The following is a 19255-nucleotide window of genomic DNA, read 5'->3' on the forward strand; positions in this document are numbered from 1 at the left end:
GTAAATCCAATCCCACTTCCCGCTGACCTCAGTGTTATATATAGTTCCCTCCTCCTCCCCCCAAACCAAACTCAACCCCAATGCACGCCACCCTGCCCCCCCATCCCCAAGTTCAAAAAACTGTCAATATCACTCATCCCCTCCGTCTCCAGCACATCCATCAGCTCCAACTGCTGCTCATGACTCAGACTCCCATGCCTCCCATTCATAAACGAGTCATAATACTCGTCCGCCATGCCAGCGCCATGACCACCAGGCCCGGGCCCTGGAGCGAGACCCGGTCCAGGAGCAAACATGCCGCCGCCGCCTCCATCCTGCTGCGGCCCGGCTCCAAAACCGCCCATGTTCCAGTTTGTGGTGTGTTGCATGCCGCCGCCGTTGGGCATCCCGTGCCGTGGGCCGCCGTAGGGCACTTCCATCACGTTCGGTCCGAAATTGTTTGTGAATGGGTTGGCGGTGCCGTTCCAGAGGGAGGGGTTCCCGGCTGTGCCGCTCGAGAACATGTGGGGTGGGATGAATTGGGGGAGAGGGTTGTACCAGTCTGCCGGTGCATGGGATGGTGGCGGCCGCTGCTGGGGTTGTTGGTGATGCTGTTGATGTTGTTGATGTTGTTGTTGTGGAAGGTGGTGTGGTTGTGACGGTGGAGTGACGAACGGAGGTGGTGGCCGGCGTGGGCCGGCATGCGCGGGCATCAGCGGATGTGATCGTGGTTGTTGTTGTTGTGGTCCTTGAGGCTGGTGTTGCTGGAACTGGCCTGGATGGAACAATTCTACAGACTCCTGTTTCACGTGGATTATCGGTGCCGGGGTATGGTGAGCTATCGGAACTGGGGTGGTGGTATGAAGAGTTGGCGTCTGCATCGGGGTTGCTTCTCTTTCCAACCTCGGGGAAGGATGTATGCCTGGCTGGGCAGACATGGGGGGTAGGGACTCTGGGGGCGAAGGTAATGAGGTGATCGAGGGCGTGCTAACGGATGGTACAGGCTCCGGTTTAGGTATTGCTAGGAGCGGCGGCGGCGTCGTCCCCATGCGGCTAGGCGCAGAAGCTTCGCTCGAGTCGGGCGCGAGGTTCGATAACCTGCGACCGTTCGCGTCCGTTGATGGGCTCATGAAAATCGAATTGGAACGGAAGCTGGGCTGGTTGGGCTGGTGCTGGAAGGGAGACGACTCGTTCTCAAAACCATATCGAGTACCTAGCGGGTTATTGGCCGCATCGAACACGTATCCGAAGGGGGATGAGGTGTTGAAGAGCGATGTGGCCGATTGCGGTTGGGTTTGGCGAGTCGGGGTGTCCCTGGAGGTATCCGACTCGGGAGACTTGGGGCCGGCCATAGAGACTGGCGTTCCGAGCTGACTACCCGGCGGTGGGGAAGGGGTCTCTTCTCCTACGTCGTAGCTTTGGAGACAAGCATCGGCGATCACAGTGTATAGCTGGACTGCGGATGAAGACCCGGGCCATCGGTCAGAGAAGATTTTGATTGCCTCTAGGGCGGTTGCTGCAAGGTCCTGAACGTCCTCCCGGCTATGCTGCTCGCGTACGTCGGGGTATGAAATGGACCAGAGAAGCGCATTTAATGAGGCGTAGACGGTCAGCAAAGACTCCCAAGAGATATCTACTGTGCCTTCTTCGATTTGGCAATATGTCAACTTGATGATGGAGCGTGAACCCTCAAAACATCTCGCGGCTGCGTTGGCGCTCGGCTTGGGCACTTGTGGAGATGGCCGGTAGAGAGATATGATCATGCTGTGGTAGCATCCATCGAGCCTGTCATCAAACGTCAGCTAAATGCTCAAAGCGTAGGAGGGCTAGATAGACTTACCAAGGTTTACACCAAGCCGGATTCGCTGGGCAAGCATCGACCCACTCTTTGAGCCGTTGCTCGATCTGAATGAACCAAGGCTGGACCTCCTGAGAAGGTTGGGGACGTTTCTTCTCGTAAAGCACCCGGCGGATCTCCGCCTGGAGAAGCCTCATTTTGTAAAAGTGGATGGCTACCATCTTCCTCTCGCAAGGCCTGCCGGAGCGGATGCCTTCTGGGGTGATGTCCTCGTCCACAATCGGCTCGAAGAACTCGACGTTCATAAAATCATCAGCCTTGGCGAAGCCGTTAGGCCTACCCATAACGTTGGCCAACCCCAACTCTTGTGCGGTGACGGTCCAGCTCACTCTCCTTCTCATGTCCAGAGTTCGTTGATCTGACACCCCCACGCCGATGGTGCCCTCATCACCGAGACCAATCTGTTGACATATCCTGGTTGCGAGCCCAGTCACATAATACGTGGCGGTCCTAGTTGGCGTCATGAGAGAATATTGCCCAATGAGAACTAGACACTGAAGTGTCTTCAAATCCTGGGGGCGGACAACGTCCTCAAAGCGGCGCATGGCGTTGAGATAGTAGCTATCAGGGAGGCCGGCGTACTTGCCCACTTTTTGCAAACTGATAGCTACCACCATGTTCACGACAAAGTGCTTGTACGGGTCTGCATCACCGGCAAACACAGCATTCACGTCTTCCTCAAACACCTTCTCGTGAAGAATAGGCGTGAATACTTGAACTAATGTCCCCTAGTTAGCACCTAGAACATCACCACACGTTCGCAGAAGGGTGCTAGGGAAAGCCTACTTCTGTCGTTAAACGCCCGGACTAAGCCGTCGACGATCTCTTTGCTTGGCAGGCCGGACGCGGGGATGATGCTATGAGCAGGATAGCTCTTCGTTCTATCAGAAGGCCCGCTGATGCTGGTCCCCATGACGACGCTCTGCATGCGGTCTCTCTGTTCGGCCCGCCTCGCAAGCACCGCAGGAATCAGGTTGGCTATCCTTCGCGACTCGGCATATCTCTTTGCCTCCTCCATCAACAGGCGGGTCATGGCTGTGCCGCTGCTCGGCCCGAGATAGCGCGGGGTTTCGTCCGTCTCGTTAAGGCGGACGATACCACCAGGGAAGACCATGTCGTCATAGTTGTGTGATTCATCGTTCTCCTGGTCTGTGTATTGGGCAAGCTCGGCCTCGAGTTGGCGCACCCGCTTTTGGAGGTTGACGACATGGGAGCGGTTGATTTTAATCCCCTTGGTGATGTCGTAGTACTCGCAAGTCGACCCGGCCCGTTCGCAGGGGAGGCATCGTGGCAGGGCGGGGTCGCATCTCGTCTTCCTCTGGGCAGCGAAGGTGGTCAGAAGATACAGACTAGAAGACTGATGTGCAATGAAAAGGGGGTGTCGGCTTACCTTGCGGCATCTATGGCATGCTGTTAGAGTATGGGCGACGCGGTGTGGTGCATCCTGCGTACCCTGCTCCGGACTGTCCCACGAATACGGCGAGGGGACGGGAACTCGGCCCGGGAAGAAGTGCTGGGGCGGGAGTACTGAGCCCAGAGATTGATGGAAGACGGCAGCAGGGTCCATTGGCGCTGCCACTAATCCAGTTCTTCCCAAGGAGCCAGAGCCCCGAATCGTTGCTGGCGTCACAGGCTCGGGGTAGCGTAAATTGATCAGATACGGGACCAAAGCTGTTGAAGCCCAAAGAATACGACGTCGGGGAAGTTGCGAAAGAGGATATTATTGGTGGTTGCGTGTGGGCACTTGATGTCTTGCCCAAATCATCTGAAAAATTCACGGGATCGGGTCCATGTCGTCGTCTGATATGAGGTCGGACGGGGTCTCCATCGAGGCATTGAGGGTGGAAAGAAATGGACCCAGCAAAGTAGCATATCGAAGTTAGGTGAGGGCAGTTTCACAGGGCATGGCACGAACTCGACAGCCTCGTGCGCTATCCCTGATTCGTTACCCAGCTGCCGTTCCCACAGTTGGACCCCTGCCGGCCCAGATACCTGAAAGTGTCTACTGGGAACTCAGAATGGTTCTTTTAGAGCGGAAAGTACAGTTATGGCGATAATGTAAAAAGCAAGATGGCCGGCTATCACTTGATTTGAAAACTCTCACCGTCTTTACTAGCTGGCGATCATTATCGGAAGATCAGACATTGTTTGGATTCGAGAGACGAGGACTCGAAACCCCCAATTGATGCGGGGTTCATTGGACCGCTGCGCAGTGGGGTCGATCGAGTCCCGTTTCAACCTTGCGCGTTCGAACCCCACTTCCTCACTTCCTCAGCGGGGCCCAAATCGGCTTCACAATGGCTTGCCCCACTAAGTAACTCTGAACTCATCAAGCAAGGTCAATATCAGCAATAGGGGTGTAATATCCTCGAAATTTTAAGTTTAAAGCTACAGTGTTGAGATAATCTATCGAATTCCTAGAATGAACTTCACAATTCACAAACTAAGAACCTGCGCTCCCACACTGATGTTCTCACCCCTAAGAGGTCACATGATGCACGGACCACCTGCTTGTCCAACCCACTTCGGTCACGGAAGGTGTTCGAGAAGCATGCCGCCTTCCGCCTATGTCCCAAGCCGATCCTAATCATCTCAAGGGCAGGAGCGCAGGCAACGTGACTGATCTTCTTCTTCGAGTTTTCTGCGCACGCATTCCTCAAAAAATAGGTCCGTCGAGATCAGACTCCCGAAGTCATCGACTCACGTTCGTCCGAGTATTGTCACAGAATCCCCAGCTCGAGGCTCCACCAGTGCGGTCAGGAATTACCAAAACAAGAACAACTGTTGACATTGCGCAACCTCGCCTACTGCAGCTCTAAATTCTGTCTATTGCGTGCCCGATTTTGTTTGAGAAAACTTCGGTCTTTTGTCAAGGGAGGAGAATCGTAGCTTCCCCTTGGTGGAGCTGACGTCGCCATGCTCCGGTCAAGCTTGGCGGACAGTCCCCTACTCAAGGTTTCTCGGCCGGTGTCTGCGTGTTCGAGATGTCAGTATAAACCTTCCAAATTGCTATGTTGCTCGGGCTGACAACTCATCCGCTTTAGGCCGCTCTGCTAAAGTCAAGGTGGGCTAGACGCTCTTGCTGACGTGGACCCCCTGGCTGACCGCTCGACCAGTGCGACAACAAGCTCCCGGCGTGTACGGCATGTGAAAAAGCTGGCCGTGAGAAGGAATGCACCGCAGCTAATGACCAGTTTGCTCGTGGAAAGGAGAGGAGGTACGTGAGGGGTGTCCCCAGGGAACATCAACGGTCCTCGCGATTAACCCGTGCCTGACTGTCTAGCTATGTCGCAGCGTTGGAGCTTAGGATAGAGAAGCTGGAGCGGAGACTAGTTTATGCTCGCTCCATGAAAGCTTCAGTAGCATTGAATGGTCCTGATGAACCCCCAGCTGGTGACCCGAACCGGAAAGACTCCATGGCGTTCATTCGGGCCGCCATCCACCGGAAAGCTGTGCGGACCCAGGAAGATGCAGACATCAACACCCTGGTGTCAGACTTTGGCTATTTGTAAGTCTACTTGGAGCAGACTTCGCACCAGTGAAGTTCAACTAAACTCTGTGGCAGAGCTGTGAATACCACCACTCGCGACTTCGAGCCGTCTGAGTCGAACATGACCTTTGCCCGCCTGGTCCTGGCGGCGTCGACCAACGAGCCAGTCCCGGAACCCAAGACAACAAATTTGCCGGCCGAGCCAACCGTGCGGACTCTTGTTCAGTACTACGAGACCAGTGTCCTGCCTCTTTATCCAGCGTTCCCCGGCACTCTATTACATGCTCTCGTCAGCGACCTCTACCAGGAACACCCACGCCACATTAGGAGCTCAGAATCCTGGTTATTCTGGATGGTCCTCGCCATTAGTTCTGCGGCCCAGAGCCGGAGCCGGCGGGATGAGCACTACCAAAACGCCGTCGAGTTCGTCGGCCGTGCGCTGCCACACGCCGATAGGGCGCTGCGGCCGGGGTACGGGACCCAGGTTCAATCTCTGTTGCTCCTTACGCAGTACTCGATGCTCGATCCTGCTCATTTTGACAGCTGGCATCCGATCGGCTTCACCTGCCGTGCCGTGGTCGACCAAGGCTTACATCAAGATCCACCTCACATCCAGCAAATGAGCCAAGATGCCCTTAATGAGCGCCGCAGGACTTTCTACTGCACCTACGCTCTGGATAGGTTGGTAGTCGATGTGCATGTTTGGCGTATATGCCACTAACCAGCGTACAGGGCAATAAGCATGGTTCACGCTCGTGCATTCTCCTTTTACGACGAGGCCGTGTGCGTGGCTCTTCCCTCGCCGGTCCAGACAAGTACCACCCTCTCCGGCAACGCTACGGCCAAGCGATCCCCGGATGCCTCTATTCCGCTTTTCAGGCTACGCCAATTGCAGTCGGATTGGTATCAGACGCTTTACCAAGGCAACCCAACCGAGCGCCTGCCAGACATAACCTCCTTCATCTGGCAAAAGTACCGTGAGATGTGGGAATGGTCTGAGAGGCTGCCATCCGACATGCCAGCCGCCATCCGCGAGATGCTTGAGTTAGAGTTGCGCTACAGTTATGTTTACTGCATCGCCTCGAGTGCTAGGGGGGCTCAAGTCTCGGCTTATGGGAGGCTCCTGATCTTTGACCACGTCATCTCGTACATTGACAGGATATATGACATCGCAAAGCTGGCGGATAACGGTGCCGTTTACACTTACCATGATGCTCTCAGGGTATTCTTCATGGGATCGCAGTTCATCGCGGTTCTGCATGAGATTGGCGAGTTGATTCTATCAGGATCATCCATACCCATGCCCCCGCCAGGGCCGGGGAGACAACCTCCACCACGACCAGTGAGACTCGACAGGGGCACCGGTGATGACTTGGATCGCAGTCTGCGATGCTTAGAAAGAATAAAGCTTACCTTGGGCCTGTATGGCGAGAGGTGGGAAAGCGCCCTGTCGTGGATGGAGCAGTTCGAGATAGTATCAGCTGAGGTGTGGAAGAATCTCACGGCGAGACGGGCGATGAGAAACGCAGCTCCGACGGGCCAGTGGCAGCCGGTGCCGGGAGCTTAGTGCGTTCGGTTCCGGCCCCGAAGGATCCTCCTCGTCTGCGCACGTGCAGTAAACACCGCGACCGAAACACGCGCTGGGATGAAGATTTAGGGCTGAGTGGGGATCGGAGATATGGAGGAAGATTTGGCGCCATGTTCGAGAGCGGGCTCAGTTCCGTCATGCGATAAGTCGGGTGGGAACGAGCATGGAACAGAAGCAACCTTCCGGGCCCTAGCTCCTGTTTGCTTTTTGGTGGTGGAGATTGGCAGAGCTTCGGAGAACTCGGGTACCAGTGAATACAACTCGCTCGATTTCCTGCTCCTTCCGGGTTTTTGTGCAATGCTTTGGGGGATTCTTTCGACCGTTGACGACATGGAAGGAATATTTGACCCCTCGCAGACCAGGATTTTACCTGCCGTCTGCCGCCGGCGGGCGGGTGGGCGCGCTGCCGATCCATCACGGACAGGTATGGGCGGTGTACGAAGCGAGCCATATCGCCGGCTTTTCTGATCAAAATGACTCCCTCTGAACTTCTGTCTTTTGCGCACGGAAGGTGGGCGGGCACCAGGACCAAACGAGATTTTTTGAGACGGCTGCAGCGCGCCGTTCGGGAGGCAGGCTTGTGGGGATAGGCGGCAGGCGATATATCGGACGCCCGGACCGTCGAATGGCCAAACCGGGATGGCAGCGAAATTCGGCTTGCATGTTGAGATTTGAAGCCATGAAGGGCCTCGGCTGTCGATGTGCGTAATTGGCTCCCATGGAAGGATTAAATGCGGAATTTGAAGCGGTCTGCTGCAGATGTAGGCTGGCTGACAGATTAGGGGTGGGCTCTCGGGGTATATCCAGCCGTCACGTCCCCGACCCGCCGCTTCGGTCCCGGAGCCAGAGACCGAGCACAAACCATGCCACCAAGGGTGGCGGCCAACGACAGCACCCGGACACGAGTACCAACCGGCCCTCTGGAATGACTTACTCATAAGTTATCCACATGAGGGGTCCAATTTACGAGGTGGGTGGGAATGGTGAGGACATAAAGTCTCCCTCTCGGTAAGTTATCAGTCGGTGAAACCAGCCCACGCCCAAAGCAGGTACCATTGACCGTTTGCACCGTCAACAAGGCACCTGAGCTGTGCTGCCGTCTTCAGGGACCCTCCTTGTTTTCCGTGTCTCACTTCAACGGCCTCCCGATCTTAGCCATTCCTGACATCGTTTCTCACCTCACGATGGCTACTCAACTCACCAGCAACCATGGCACGCCAGGTCTTGTACACGGCACCGGCATAACTCCGCCCTCAGATATGGATGCCGTGGAGACCCTCAAAGCTGTCCAAGGCATTATCAGCACTTACCTCGCCAATGGCACAACGGGTGGACGAAGTCGGATCCCGACCCCTGAACCTAGTCCAGTCCCAAAGTTTTTGGAGGTTAGCAAACAAGAAGTGAATGGTATGAACGGAGGTCAGGCAGAGATTTTGCGGGAAGACGCAGGCCAGTTAAGCAAAGGGGTGCTTGCGGGGAGGTCGGCGGAGGACATTGGTGCAGTGAGCGGACAGCAACAGGCGGCGATAACGGGCCCTGAACCCGCCAACATCACCTCTCAAGCGCCCCAGGTCGCCCAAAACCTGACAACCGACCAGCTCAATCGTGGTGTGCTGAATCACGCAGCGGCTAACACCCTTGACGCCGATAATATGAAGTCCCAGGGGCCAGCTGCGCGCATGCTCCACGGGGATAGCAAGACCAACGGCTCCGACATCAAAGCCTCGCCGCCTTCCGTGCCCCCTCAACCCAGTCAAGAACGCCTTCTTAAACTCACTTCGGACATTGCACAGAACATCTCTCAGATTGCAACCGATGATTCTGCTCGGATCAAGGCCCTCACGGACGCTTTGGAGCTGGCCGCCGCTCTCCGCCCTCCCGGTGACACCATCATGGGCTGGTTTGCCAACATGTCCGTCATCTCGGCCGTGCGTTTGTTCATCCACTGGGGTGCGTTTGACATCATCCCGCCTAGCAAAGGGGAGAGCATCGCATACTCCAAGCTGGCTGCACAGGTCAACGCCGACGAGGGACTCATTGGTAAGTCTCCAACTACCCATACCGACGGCATAAATTCAGCTAACACAACGCAGTCCGCGTCGCCTCCATGCTCACCTCCTCGCACATCCTCCTGCACCACCCCACCTCACCCACGCATCCCGCCCCATCCCTCTCACACACCCCCATCTCCTCGCTCCTCATCTCCGGCCAGCCCATGTCGGCCATGTTCTCGCTCATGTACAACCACGTCACGGCCGTGTCCACCATCCTCCCGTCCTACTTCGACACCTACGGCCGCACCGAGCCCACCGGCCCGGCCCACATCCCCACCTCCTTCCTGGCCGGCCAGCCCGAGCAGGATTTCTTTTCTCTGCTTAAAAAAGACGACGCTGCGCTCAAGAACTTTGGCCTCGCCATGCGCATGACCAGCAAGCGCGTGCCCGTCACGGGAGTCTATGATATGGCGGGGGTGCTGCGCGCGGCGGAGGCGGGCAGGGAGACGGTGTGGGTGGATGTGGGGGGTGGGGATGGGCATACCGTTAAGCAGTTTTTGGGGGAGTATCCTGGGTTGAGGGCGGAGCAGTGCGTGGTGCAGGATCTGGAGGAGGTGGTGGAGGCTGCGAGGGGGCAGGATGATGAGGTGTTGAGGGGGGTGCGTTGGGTGGGGATGGACTTTTTTAAGGAGCCTCCTGTTGAAGGTGAGTTGAGCCGTTGCCTTCCCCTTTCCCTCATCACTTCTATCCAACACAACCCCAACCCCACACATCACCACTAACCTAACCCAACCCCAGGCGCGCTAATCTACTACCTCCGACACATCATCCGTGACTACTCGGACCCCGTCGCCGCCACCATCCTGCGCAACATCGCGCGCGCCATGACGGACCCGGCCAGCCGCGTGCTGGTGTCGGAGCAGCTCAACCCGGACGTGGCCAGCACGGATGGCCCGCTGCCCCTGTACGCCGCCTTCAAGGACTTCTCCATGCTCTCCATCGGCGGCAAGGAGCGCTCGCTCTCGCAGTTTGAGGCGCTGGCCGATACGGCGGGGCTGAGGGTCTCGGGTGTGTATGGGCATGCGGCGACGGGGCATGCGGTGGTGGAGTTGGCGTTGAAGGGCTGAAGTGGGGTGGTGCGGGGGGGTTCGCGTTGGTGTGTGAGGGAGGGGGATGTTGGTAGGGGGGTTGGTGGTGATGGGGGAGGTTGATATCGGTTGGGAAAAGGCTGTTGGATATGGATCGTGGTTTGGGAGCTTGCTCCCGTGGCTTGTGATGAGACATGACGACTTTCGTACTTGGATAAATCTAGCCGGGTGTCAGGGGTAAAGGTTATCGTTGGATGGTACATGGTGACGGTCTAAGCTGGCGGCACATATTTCTAATAATATAACTTGACTTATTCCACAATACCTTCATGATGTGATTTCCGGGTTTGACATACCATAACTTCTCCTTTGCATTGACGAGTTATCCTGTTGTACATACATCCACGGCAGCCATCAATAATATGAAACACATCAACTTGCACCCGAGCAATTTACCTTCCATATACTTACCCGTCCTGCCTTCAATTCACCCTGGAAACCCTAGCATGTGTGACATACCCATCCATCGCCCTGCCCTCATCTCCACAACCCCCCAACAGCCTCACAACCCCCGCCTCCACCAACCCACAACACAACCCCCCCCCCCACATAAACCACCTAGGTAGCTACCTAATTAAGCAGCTAATCCCGCCTCGGCTTATTCCCCCCCTTACTAGCCGCCCCCTCGTGCTTCATGCCCTCGCACCCCGTCAGCTTGCCGGCCAGCTCCTCAGCCCGGCCGTAGCCGCTCTTGGCCGGGTCGCGGCGCTCGGCGGCGGCCTGCAGGGCCGCACGCGCGCGCTCCTTGTCGGTCGTGCCTGACTCGCGCCAGGCTTGGGAGCCTGTGATGGAGCCGACTGCGCTCTGGGGATGGTGGTGGTTTGTTAGTTTTGTTGGGGTGGGTTGTGTGGTTGGGGAAGGGGAAGGGGGGGGGGGGGGGTGGTGACGTGTTGGTGAGTTTTGATAGATTTGCTTGGTTGCGCGTTGGGGGGGAGGTCGGGGGTAGCAGAAAAGGCTCACGGGGTACGGGGTAGGGGGTAAATGGGTTAAGGGGTAAGGGGCAGGGAGTCAAGGGGTTGAGGAGTCAAGGGGTTGAGAGTGAGGATGTCGACCTTCCAGGAGAGGATACTACAAGCAAACAGAAAACGCACCTCGGCGGCTCCTTTGATGTACTCGGCGTGGGCGGTCCAAAGGCCCGGCTGGTTGGGGCGGCTTGGGTCTTGGGGGTTGTTGGGCGGCGAAGACATGGCTGTGATACGATACTAGTAATTCGTTTCGTTGGCTATAATTGTGAGAATAAGAGTCACAGGTGTAAGCAGAAGGTTTGATCAAGAGGTTGGGGTTGTGGGAGCTCTGCAAGAAGCACGGGAGGGTGATCAGTGTGGAGTGACGATTTCGAGCGAGTACTGACGTCGACCATGTGACGTCACGAAAGGTAGCTGGTTCTAGCCCCAACGGACTCCATTCAGTCTTCCTGAGTTCGGCCTCTTCAGCTAATACAAGGAGTTCATTAGGTACCCAGTCACCTTCTCCTTTATTAAGTTACTGCTTTGCATCAAAACATCTTAGATCCCTTGTAACATTTCTTATTTTCACTTGATACAATCCACTGAGACGACTGGCAGTATTATCACGTACATGTAGTTACATAAGGAGGTAGGACCTTTAGGTGCCGCTCCGGGATTAGTCACATTTTCTGCAGTCATTCATGTAGTGTGGCGAAGAGTAGCAGTATCAACCATCAATACCCGAAACGGAGTTTGAGACATTGCCAGAGCATAGCTCGGCTCCATGGTACTGGCTAGTCTTAAGCGCTCCGAGCCGTCGGCTTGACAGCGCGGGCTACCAATGTAGGCCATCCCGGAGCTATCCCGAGACACTCTGGTTTTTTGCTGCTCGATGGTACTGCCCGCGATTGCCGACATTGACGTGGAAGCGTGACTGTCATTGGCAACATGCCTTGGCTTCGTTTTGTGGTGCTGGTTTTCAATAAAAGTGAATACACCAGGTGTTATAGTAAAGATAGGATCCCCGTGGCAGCCTCGTGGGGACTGGGCACAGCGTTCCTCTGACAAATAAAGAGGGCTCATCAAAAAAGGCCTCGGAAAAGGTTGAGCTACACACCGGTGGGACGGGTGAGGGTAACGGAGAAAGACCGGCGGGGGCCACGAGCCTATTGGCCTAGTCAGTGGTACCGGGCTTGACGCCGGACTGTGAGTGGGAGTCCCGACCCGAGGTTGGCGCGTTGGGGTTCACACGAGTCCCGAGACGGTGACGGTCGGGGTGAGACGCGGGGAAGGGACGGACTGCTGGGCTCATCTGGCCACGTAACCACGGGTGCTGGTCAGGAAGTGTATCGCACTCTCTTACCGGACTGGGCATGCGGAAGGTGGGCGGGCTGAGACATGGCTTGGAGCGGAACAGCGTACTTTACTCACGTCCGGGACCCCTAAAAACCACGGACGCGTGGAAATCGGAACACCCAGGAGGCGTTGATTTTGTCATTTAAGTTGATTCTTGACCATCGCCATGAAGTTAATATTCTTCCTCTTAGCCACCCTCGTAGGCATGGCGCCTGTGGGATGCTCCCCGTTACACAGACGACAGACAGCAACGCTTTGTGAGAGGAATGGCTACTGGTCCGGCAACGGGTATGAGGTCAACAACAACAACTGGGGTGCAGGGTCGGCGACTTCGGGCTCCCAGTGCACATATGTCGACAGCAGCTCCGACTCGGGCGTATCGTGGCACACAACGTGGACCTGGGAAGGCAATGAGAACCGCGTGAAAAGCTATGCGTACTCGGGCAGGCAGATCGCGAGGGGGAACACTATTTCTTCCATCGAAAGCATGCAAACAGGGGTGTCATGGACCTACAACACGAGCGATATCCGCGCCAACGTCGCCTACGATTTCTTCACTGCTCAAGACCCGAATCATTCGAGTACTGGCGGTGACTACGAGTTGATGATCTGGTGAGTGGCAAAGACCTACAGTAATCATCACCGTCCAAATAACGTGTGATGAATATGTGCTGCAACTGATCGCCCCTGCAGGCTTGACGTTTTTGGAGACCCTGCTCCTATCGGTTCCTCAATGGGCACCGTCATGGTCGCCGACTATAGTTGGCAGCTCTATGTTGGCAACAATGGCGGAATGGTCGTCTACAGCTTCGTCGCCACGAGCAGTATGAATAGCTTCAACGCTGACGTCAAGGCCTTCTTCAGCTACCTGGAAGATAACGATGACTTCCCGGCCGATGACCAGAATCTTATTGGTAAGGTCGATCGATTCTTTGTGCTTGTCTTACTTCTCACATGATGTTGACTAATACCCATCGGAAGTTTTTCAAGTTGGCACGGAAGCCTTCACCGGCGGGCCAGCTACCTTTACCGTTTCTCAGTTTTCAGCCAACGTCATCACATGAGAGATCATGTAAAGGGGTTGGGAGGGCGGATGTCAATGACGTTGATGAGTTCTGTCGGGTTGTCGGGGATCAAGCTAATGATTCATGCCCCCATGAGCTAAATCGGGCCACCCGGTGTTGTGGTGCGTTTCATGAGGCAATGTCGGAATTAGATGGGTTCAATGAATCGAGTCCTTACTCATATATTTCGAACCTTTAATTCCAGAAACGATTCATGATCATTCATTGTTGACCATCATTTTTCGATACTGCTGTTTGGCCCCAACCTGATTTTGTCATTTATAATCACGATATGTATGATGGATCTTTCACCGAGGGAACTCACGAGCTCACCTCGAACAGTATTAGCAGCGAGTGAGCAGGCAGCTGTGTTACGAGGCCTAGGAGAAACCAGGAGGTGGTTGGGGAGCCACTCGCCGAGCCCAGCCACCAGGGATATCCTTCGGTGACTCAGTTGACTCTGGACTCGGGTGATTTACCAGAAAGCTCCATCTTGTTCCATGCGTGCCGGAGCTTTCTTTGTTCTCGAGCCCTTCCAGACCCTCGAAATAGCCTTCCGTGGCAAATGGCGAGACCCACCAGCGCCACGATCGATGTCGAACTTGGCGAACGTGGGGTGAAGCGACCGACCCCTTGGCGGCTGCAATCACCCCGCCAAAATCTTATCAGAAACAACAAGGGTTTACCTGCCCCGGGTTTTGGCGGAAGGGGCCTTGCCGCATGAGTTGTGATGGACATGGGCCACTTGTCACCACCGAATTTCATTTTGATGAACGTCGCAATAAAGTTCTCATTTGCCATTTGTGAGAAAGGTCCAGTCGGGGGGAGCCCCGCCCAGCAGACGACTCGGGCAGGTCATGTTCCGTTGTGGGCGTGCGTGGTTGCCCACTAGATGCCCCACGTGTACTTCACATCTCACGGAAGGCCGCCTCGACCGACAACGTGAAAGTCGCCCAATGTTTTTGGATGTTGCATGATTTATTCTCCGATTTCGCCTCCGCGGGAGTTTGCCTCGAAACTCGCTCGAGCCTCATGACGAAAGGCGCAGTTGAATTTCCCTTCAGATGTCGGTGGCGGCGCTAAAACTGTCTTGGTCCGACGACAACGATCCGCTATTTCTGTGGGAATTGCGTGTTTGAAGACCAGAAATACCAAGTGTGGGACGAGCGGTGACGAATTGTTGTCGCAATTCAGAAATGGCTCGGTCTGGGTGCTGTCGTCGTCTGTAGTTGCCCAGTGTACACCAACAAAGAAGTGGCCGAAGAACGGTCCTGATCTCTGGTTCCACATCCTGTGAGCATGCCACACTCCCTGTCATTGGTGTATCGTCGACTCGGAGGGGTTGTTGGATCCTTGCTTATCGCTTATCAGAAGACACGCTATTCCTAGTTAGGCTGTGCGGGAAAGCGGTGAGACGGCGAAATGCAGAAATTTTGAGGCAAAGGCGAAAAAAAGTTTTCGGCGCCGCCTACCCCTCCATTTGGGCTGAGTGGGGCAACTGTTTTGGGCTGTGCACACCACGCTCTTTTTAAAAACCTTACCTTCCACACCCACCACGCACGCAGAATCCTCCCTCCTTCCTGCTTCTCAGGTCTCCTTCCTCCATATTCTTCTTTCCTTTACGACTGTTTCGTTCCTCGAGGACACACTCCACTCAGTCTTTACTTTCTTGTGACTTCATCTAGAAGGGCCAAGATAGAGTAGACATTTCGATCCTCCATCGAAATTCTACGGGCTCGCCCTTACACCCGGATATCCCATATACCCGATTTCGCATCTCCGGATAGACGGCGGGATTAGGTTCCTTCTCGGATCGCTACAATCAATAGACTTCCGGTCTCATTCTCCAGTCCTATCATTTCGATATCGACCGCAATCATGTCCGAGAACGCCACGAGCACCAAGGTTCTCGATGAGCTGATGCAGAAGCTCACCATCTCCAAGGAGGCCGATGCTATCAAGGAGTCTGCCGGTGCCCTCGCGACTTTCATCAACGGCCGCATCGAGGACCTCGAGACCCCCACCAGGTAAGAGAACGCCCTCCTCTGCAGCTGAACCCCCCGCCTCCCCCCGCCTTCCCCCTCCCAGGCACTTCCTTTCTTTGTGGCCGTTTCAAAATCGACGGCGGCCGCTTTGTGCGCTGCTTATCAGGAACTCGGCCATGCTCACCGCCGCCTCTGCCACCCAGAGAGCGGTTGGGCTGAGCCGCGTCCTCGAATCAGGTGGCGGCATGCATTGCAAGCGGCACCACATTTTTCGGAGCAAAATTTGGAGCAGAAATTTCTGGCATTTCAACGTCGCACCAAAAATTCGGGGTAAAATCGGCACTAACATGTGACGCTTGTTTAGGACTGTCGAGGCTCTCAAGAAACAGCTAGCCAGCAAGAAGGATGCTGGCGCGCGCGAGAAGGCGCTCCTCGCCATCCAGGCCATCGCACAACACTCTGAGGTCTCCGCCAATGTCGAGCCTTACCTCGTCGCCCTTCTCCCGGGTGTCCTGGCCGGCGCCGGAGACAAGATCACCGCGGTCAAGAACGCCGCCATCGCCGCTGCCTTGGCCATCGCCGAGGCGATCAACCCTAATGCCATCAAGGCTACCCTCCCGGCCCTCATCGACTCGTTGAGGAACGCCCAGAAGTGGCCCGAGAAGATGACAGTCCTCGACTTCATCGACACCCTGGTCCGCACCTGCCCCGCGCAGACCTCGCTTCTCGTCCCCAACTTGATCCCCGTCGTCTCTGAGGCCATGTGGGACACCAAGAAGGAAGTCAAGGACCGCGCCTACAAGACCATGGAGAAGGTGTGCCAACTCATCGTCAACCGCGATATCGAGCGCTTCATCCCCGAGCTCATCAAGTGTGTCGCCAAGCCTGAGAACGTCCCCGAGACGGTTCACTTGCTCGGTGCCACCACTTTCGTCACCGAGGTCCAGGAGCCCACCCTTGCTCTCATGGTACCGCTGTTGGATCGTGGTCTCGCCGAGCGTGAGACTGCCATCAAGCGTAAGGCCGCCGTCATCGTTGACAACATGTGCAAGCTCGTCGACGACCCCAACATCGTTGCGCCTTTCTTGCCCAAGATGATGCCAGGCCTGCAAAAGAACTACGACAACCTTGCTGATCCCGAGGCTCGTGAGAAGACCAAGCAGGCTCTCGACACCTTGACCCGTGTCGGCAACGTTATCGATGGCAAGATCCCTGAGGTGCGCAACCACGGTGATATCTCCACCATCATGGGACACCTCAAGGAGATTCTTACCGGCAAGCACGCCGCCGCCTTCGAGAAGTTCGCCCCCGTTCTCGAGTACGCCTCTGCTATTGCCGGCCAGCTTGTTGACGAGAAGGCCACCGACGCCTCCTCTTGGGCTGAAAGCGTCAAGCCGTATATCACCGTCGTCGTCGGCGACTCTGAGGCTGACAGTGTCGTCGACACCCTCCGCAAGCGCGCTGTCCCCGGCGCTGCCGATGCTGACGCCGTCGAGGACGACGAAGAGGAGGGCGAGGACCTCTGCAACTGCACATTCTCGCTCGCCTACGGCGCCAAGATCCTCCTGAACCAGACCAGCCTGCGTCTCAAGCGCGGCCAGCGTTACGGCCTGTGCGGCCCCAACGGTTCCGGCAAGTCCACCCTGATGCGTGCCATCAACAACGAACAGGTCGAAGGTTTCCCCAAGCAAAGCGAGGTCAAGACCGTCTTCGTCGAGCACGACCTGGATGCCGCTGATACTGAGATGACCACTATCGATTGGACAATGAAGAAGTTGTCCGAGGCTGGTGTCACCACGACCAAGGAAGACGTCACTAAGCAGCTCAACGACTTCGGTTTCACGGATGAGATGGTGCAGGGTGAGATTACTGCCCTCTCTGGTGGTTGGAAGATGAAGCTGGCCCTGTGCCGTGCCGTGTTCGAGGCTCCCGATATTCTTCTCCTGGACGAGCCCACGAACCATCTCGACGTCGTGAACGTCGCGTGGCTCGAGGACTACCTCAAGAACTCGAAGTGCACCTCCATCATTGTTTCACACGACAGTGGTTTCCTCGACAATGTGTGCCAGCACATTGTTCACTACGAGCGCTTCAAGCTCAAGCGCTACAAGGGTAACCTCAAGGAGTTCGTTCGCCGTGTACCGTCGGCCAAGTCTTACTACGAGCTTGGCGCCTCCGAGGTCGAGTTCAGGTTCCCGGAGCCCGGTTTCCTCGAGGGTGTGAAGACCAAGGCCAAGGCCATTCTCCGTGCCACCAACATGAGCTTCCAGTACCCTGGTACTTCTAAGCCCCAGATCTTCAACATCAACTTCCAGTGCTCCTTGGGATCGCGTATTGCCGTCATCGGTGCCAACGGTGCCGGAAAGTCTACCCTCATCAACGTCCTCACCGGTGAACTCATCCCCACCGGCGGTGAGATCTACCAGCACGAAAACATTCGCATTGCCTACATCAAGCAGCATGCGTTCGCCCATATCGATAACCACTTGGACAAGACCCCGTCCGAGTACATCCAGTGGCGTTTCCAGACCGGCGAAGATCGTGAGACCATGGACCGTGCCAACAAGATCATCACCGAGGCCGATGAGGAGGCCATGAACAAGGTCTTCAGGGTTGAGGGCACTCAGCGTCGCATTCTCGGCATCCACAGCCGCAGAAAGTTCAAGAACAGCTACGAGTACGAGTGCTCGTTCGCTCTCGGCGAGAACATTGGCATGAAGAACGAGCGCTGGGTTCCCATGATGACCGCCGACAACGCCTGGCTACCCCGAAGCGAGCTACTCGCTTCTCACCAGAAGATGGTTGCCGACGTCGACATGAAGGAGGCCCTCGCCTCCGGTCAGTTCCGTCCCCTGGTTCGCAAGGAGATCGAGACCCACTGTGCCAACTTCGGCCTGGATGCCGAGTTGGTGTCTCACTCGCGCATGCGTGGTCTCTCTGGTGGCCAGCGTGTCAAGGTCGTGCTTTCGGCTTGCTCGTGGCAGCGTCCCCACTTGATCGTTCTGGACGAGCCCACAAACTACCTCGATCGTGACTCTCTCGGTGCCCTGTCCGGTGCGCTTAAGGCTTTCGAGGGTGGTGTCATCATCATCACTCACAGCAAGGAGTTCACCCAGGATCTCACTGAGGAAGTGTGGTCTGTCCGTGATGGTCAGATGACGCCCTCAGGCCACAACTGGGTCCAGGGCCAGGGCTCTGGCCCCCGGTTGAAGGGCGACGACGGCGATGAGGAAGACAAGTTTGATGCTATGGGCAACAAGATTGAGGGGAACAAGAAGAAGGCTAAGCTCACGAGCTCTGAGGCGCGGAAGAAGAAGAAGGAGCGTATGGCTCGCCGGAAGCGTGGTGAGGAGGTATGTCAATCACCTACCATACTTGCGAGTATCAATCACATACTAACTGGTTTAATAGGTCTTCAGCGACGAGGAGGATTAAGCTTCTCGCTTTCTGAACTTTCTCATGGTTTTAGCGCGACGATCGGGTATACAAAAGTTGCTTTCTTTCTTTCTGGTTCGGGGTTGCATGGTCAGGCCTTAATGGGATTATGTCTTTCATGGTTAGTCAGGATGATCGTAACGCCTATGATGCCCACCGCATTGTGTCTACGGCTGGCGATGGGGATGACTAGCCCCCCCAGGATTGGAGACCCTGGGACGGGCGGTCTGAGTCCTCCATCGGCTGGGCACGAAGGAAGATACCATGGATGGGCGGGCGTTCTCTCGTGGATAGAGGACAATGTAGATGATTTATATGAGTGTCAGTCATGAATAGTTCCACGTGAATCAGCTGGTTCGATAGCCCGCATCATCTTACGTTTAGGAAAGCCCCGCTGGGCTGCTGTTATGT

General features: G+C 55.9%; 6 protein-coding genes across 6 annotated transcripts; 4 read left to right on the top strand and 2 right to left on the bottom strand.

The window, feature by feature from the left end:
* Nucleotides 1-71: 71 nt before the first annotated feature.
* F5144DRAFT_491482 (fungal-specific transcription factor domain-containing protein) lies at nucleotides 72-3404 on the bottom strand (the record flags this gene model as incomplete). The annotated part of the gene is made up of 4 exons (XM_066785866.1): nucleotides 72-1764; nucleotides 1820-2555; nucleotides 2624-3155; nucleotides 3228-3404. The coding sequence occupies 4 exons, from the start codon at nucleotides 3402-3404 to the stop codon at nucleotides 72-74; spliced, it is 3138 nt and encodes a 1045-aa protein (XP_066642620.1).
* Nucleotides 3405-4753: 1349 nt separating this feature from the next.
* F5144DRAFT_490351 (fungal-specific transcription factor domain-containing protein) lies at nucleotides 4754-7061 on the top strand (the record flags this gene model as incomplete). Its single annotated transcript, XM_066785792.1, has 8 exons — nucleotides 4754-4823; nucleotides 4882-4901; nucleotides 4954-5054; nucleotides 5121-5345; nucleotides 5403-6008; nucleotides 6060-6749; nucleotides 6790-6791; nucleotides 6823-7061. 8 exons carry the CDS (start codon nucleotides 4754-4756, stop codon nucleotides 7059-7061), a joined length of 1953 nt encoding a protein of 650 aa, XP_066642621.1.
* An 879-nt stretch (nucleotides 7062-7940) lies between these two features.
* Nucleotides 7941-10076, top strand: F5144DRAFT_220274 (O-methyltransferase-domain-containing protein). Its single transcript, XM_066783129.1, has 3 exons — nucleotides 7941-8955; nucleotides 9009-9614; nucleotides 9708-10076. The coding sequence occupies exons 1-3, from the start codon at nucleotides 8100-8102 to the stop codon at nucleotides 10034-10036; spliced, it is 1791 nt and encodes a 596-aa protein (XP_066642622.1). The 5' UTR covers nucleotides 7941-8099; the 3' UTR covers nucleotides 10037-10076.
* Nucleotides 10077-10600: 524 nt separating this feature from the next.
* Nucleotides 10601-11393, bottom strand: F5144DRAFT_571265 (uncharacterized protein). The gene is made up of 2 exons (XM_066788821.1): nucleotides 11149-11393; nucleotides 10601-10861 (listed from the first exon to the last, which is right to left on the bottom strand). Exons 1-2 carry the CDS (start codon nucleotides 11242-11244, stop codon nucleotides 10640-10642), a joined length of 318 nt encoding a protein of 105 aa, XP_066642623.1. The 5' UTR covers nucleotides 11245-11393; the 3' UTR covers nucleotides 10601-10639.
* Nucleotides 11394-12443: 1050 nt separating this feature from the next.
* On the top strand, nucleotides 12444-13647 carry F5144DRAFT_220319 (concanavalin A-like lectin/glucanase domain-containing protein). Its single transcript, XM_066783130.1, has 3 exons — nucleotides 12444-12972; nucleotides 13054-13274; nucleotides 13342-13647. The coding sequence occupies exons 1-3, from the start codon at nucleotides 12527-12529 to the stop codon at nucleotides 13422-13424; spliced, it is 750 nt and encodes a 249-aa protein (XP_066642624.1). The 5' UTR covers nucleotides 12444-12526; the 3' UTR covers nucleotides 13425-13647.
* A 1250-nt stretch (nucleotides 13648-14897) lies between these two features.
* F5144DRAFT_571269 (armadillo-type protein) lies at nucleotides 14898-19252 on the top strand. The gene is made up of 3 exons (XM_066788822.1): nucleotides 14898-15451; nucleotides 15774-18762; nucleotides 18821-19252. The coding sequence occupies exons 1-3, from the start codon at nucleotides 15303-15305 to the stop codon at nucleotides 18842-18844; spliced, it is 3162 nt and encodes a 1053-aa protein (XP_066642625.1). The 5' UTR covers nucleotides 14898-15302; the 3' UTR covers nucleotides 18845-19252.
* The last annotated feature ends 3 nt before the right edge of the window (nucleotides 19253-19255 follow it).

The sequence above is a fragment of the Chaetomium tenue genome (genome assembly GCF_020726465.1).
Source record: "Chaetomium tenue strain MPI-SDFR-AT-0079 chromosome Unknown F5144scaffold_4, whole genome shotgun sequence".
In the NCBI taxonomy this organism is placed as follows: domain Eukaryota; kingdom Fungi; phylum Ascomycota; class Sordariomycetes; order Sordariales; family Chaetomiaceae; genus Chaetomium; species Chaetomium tenue.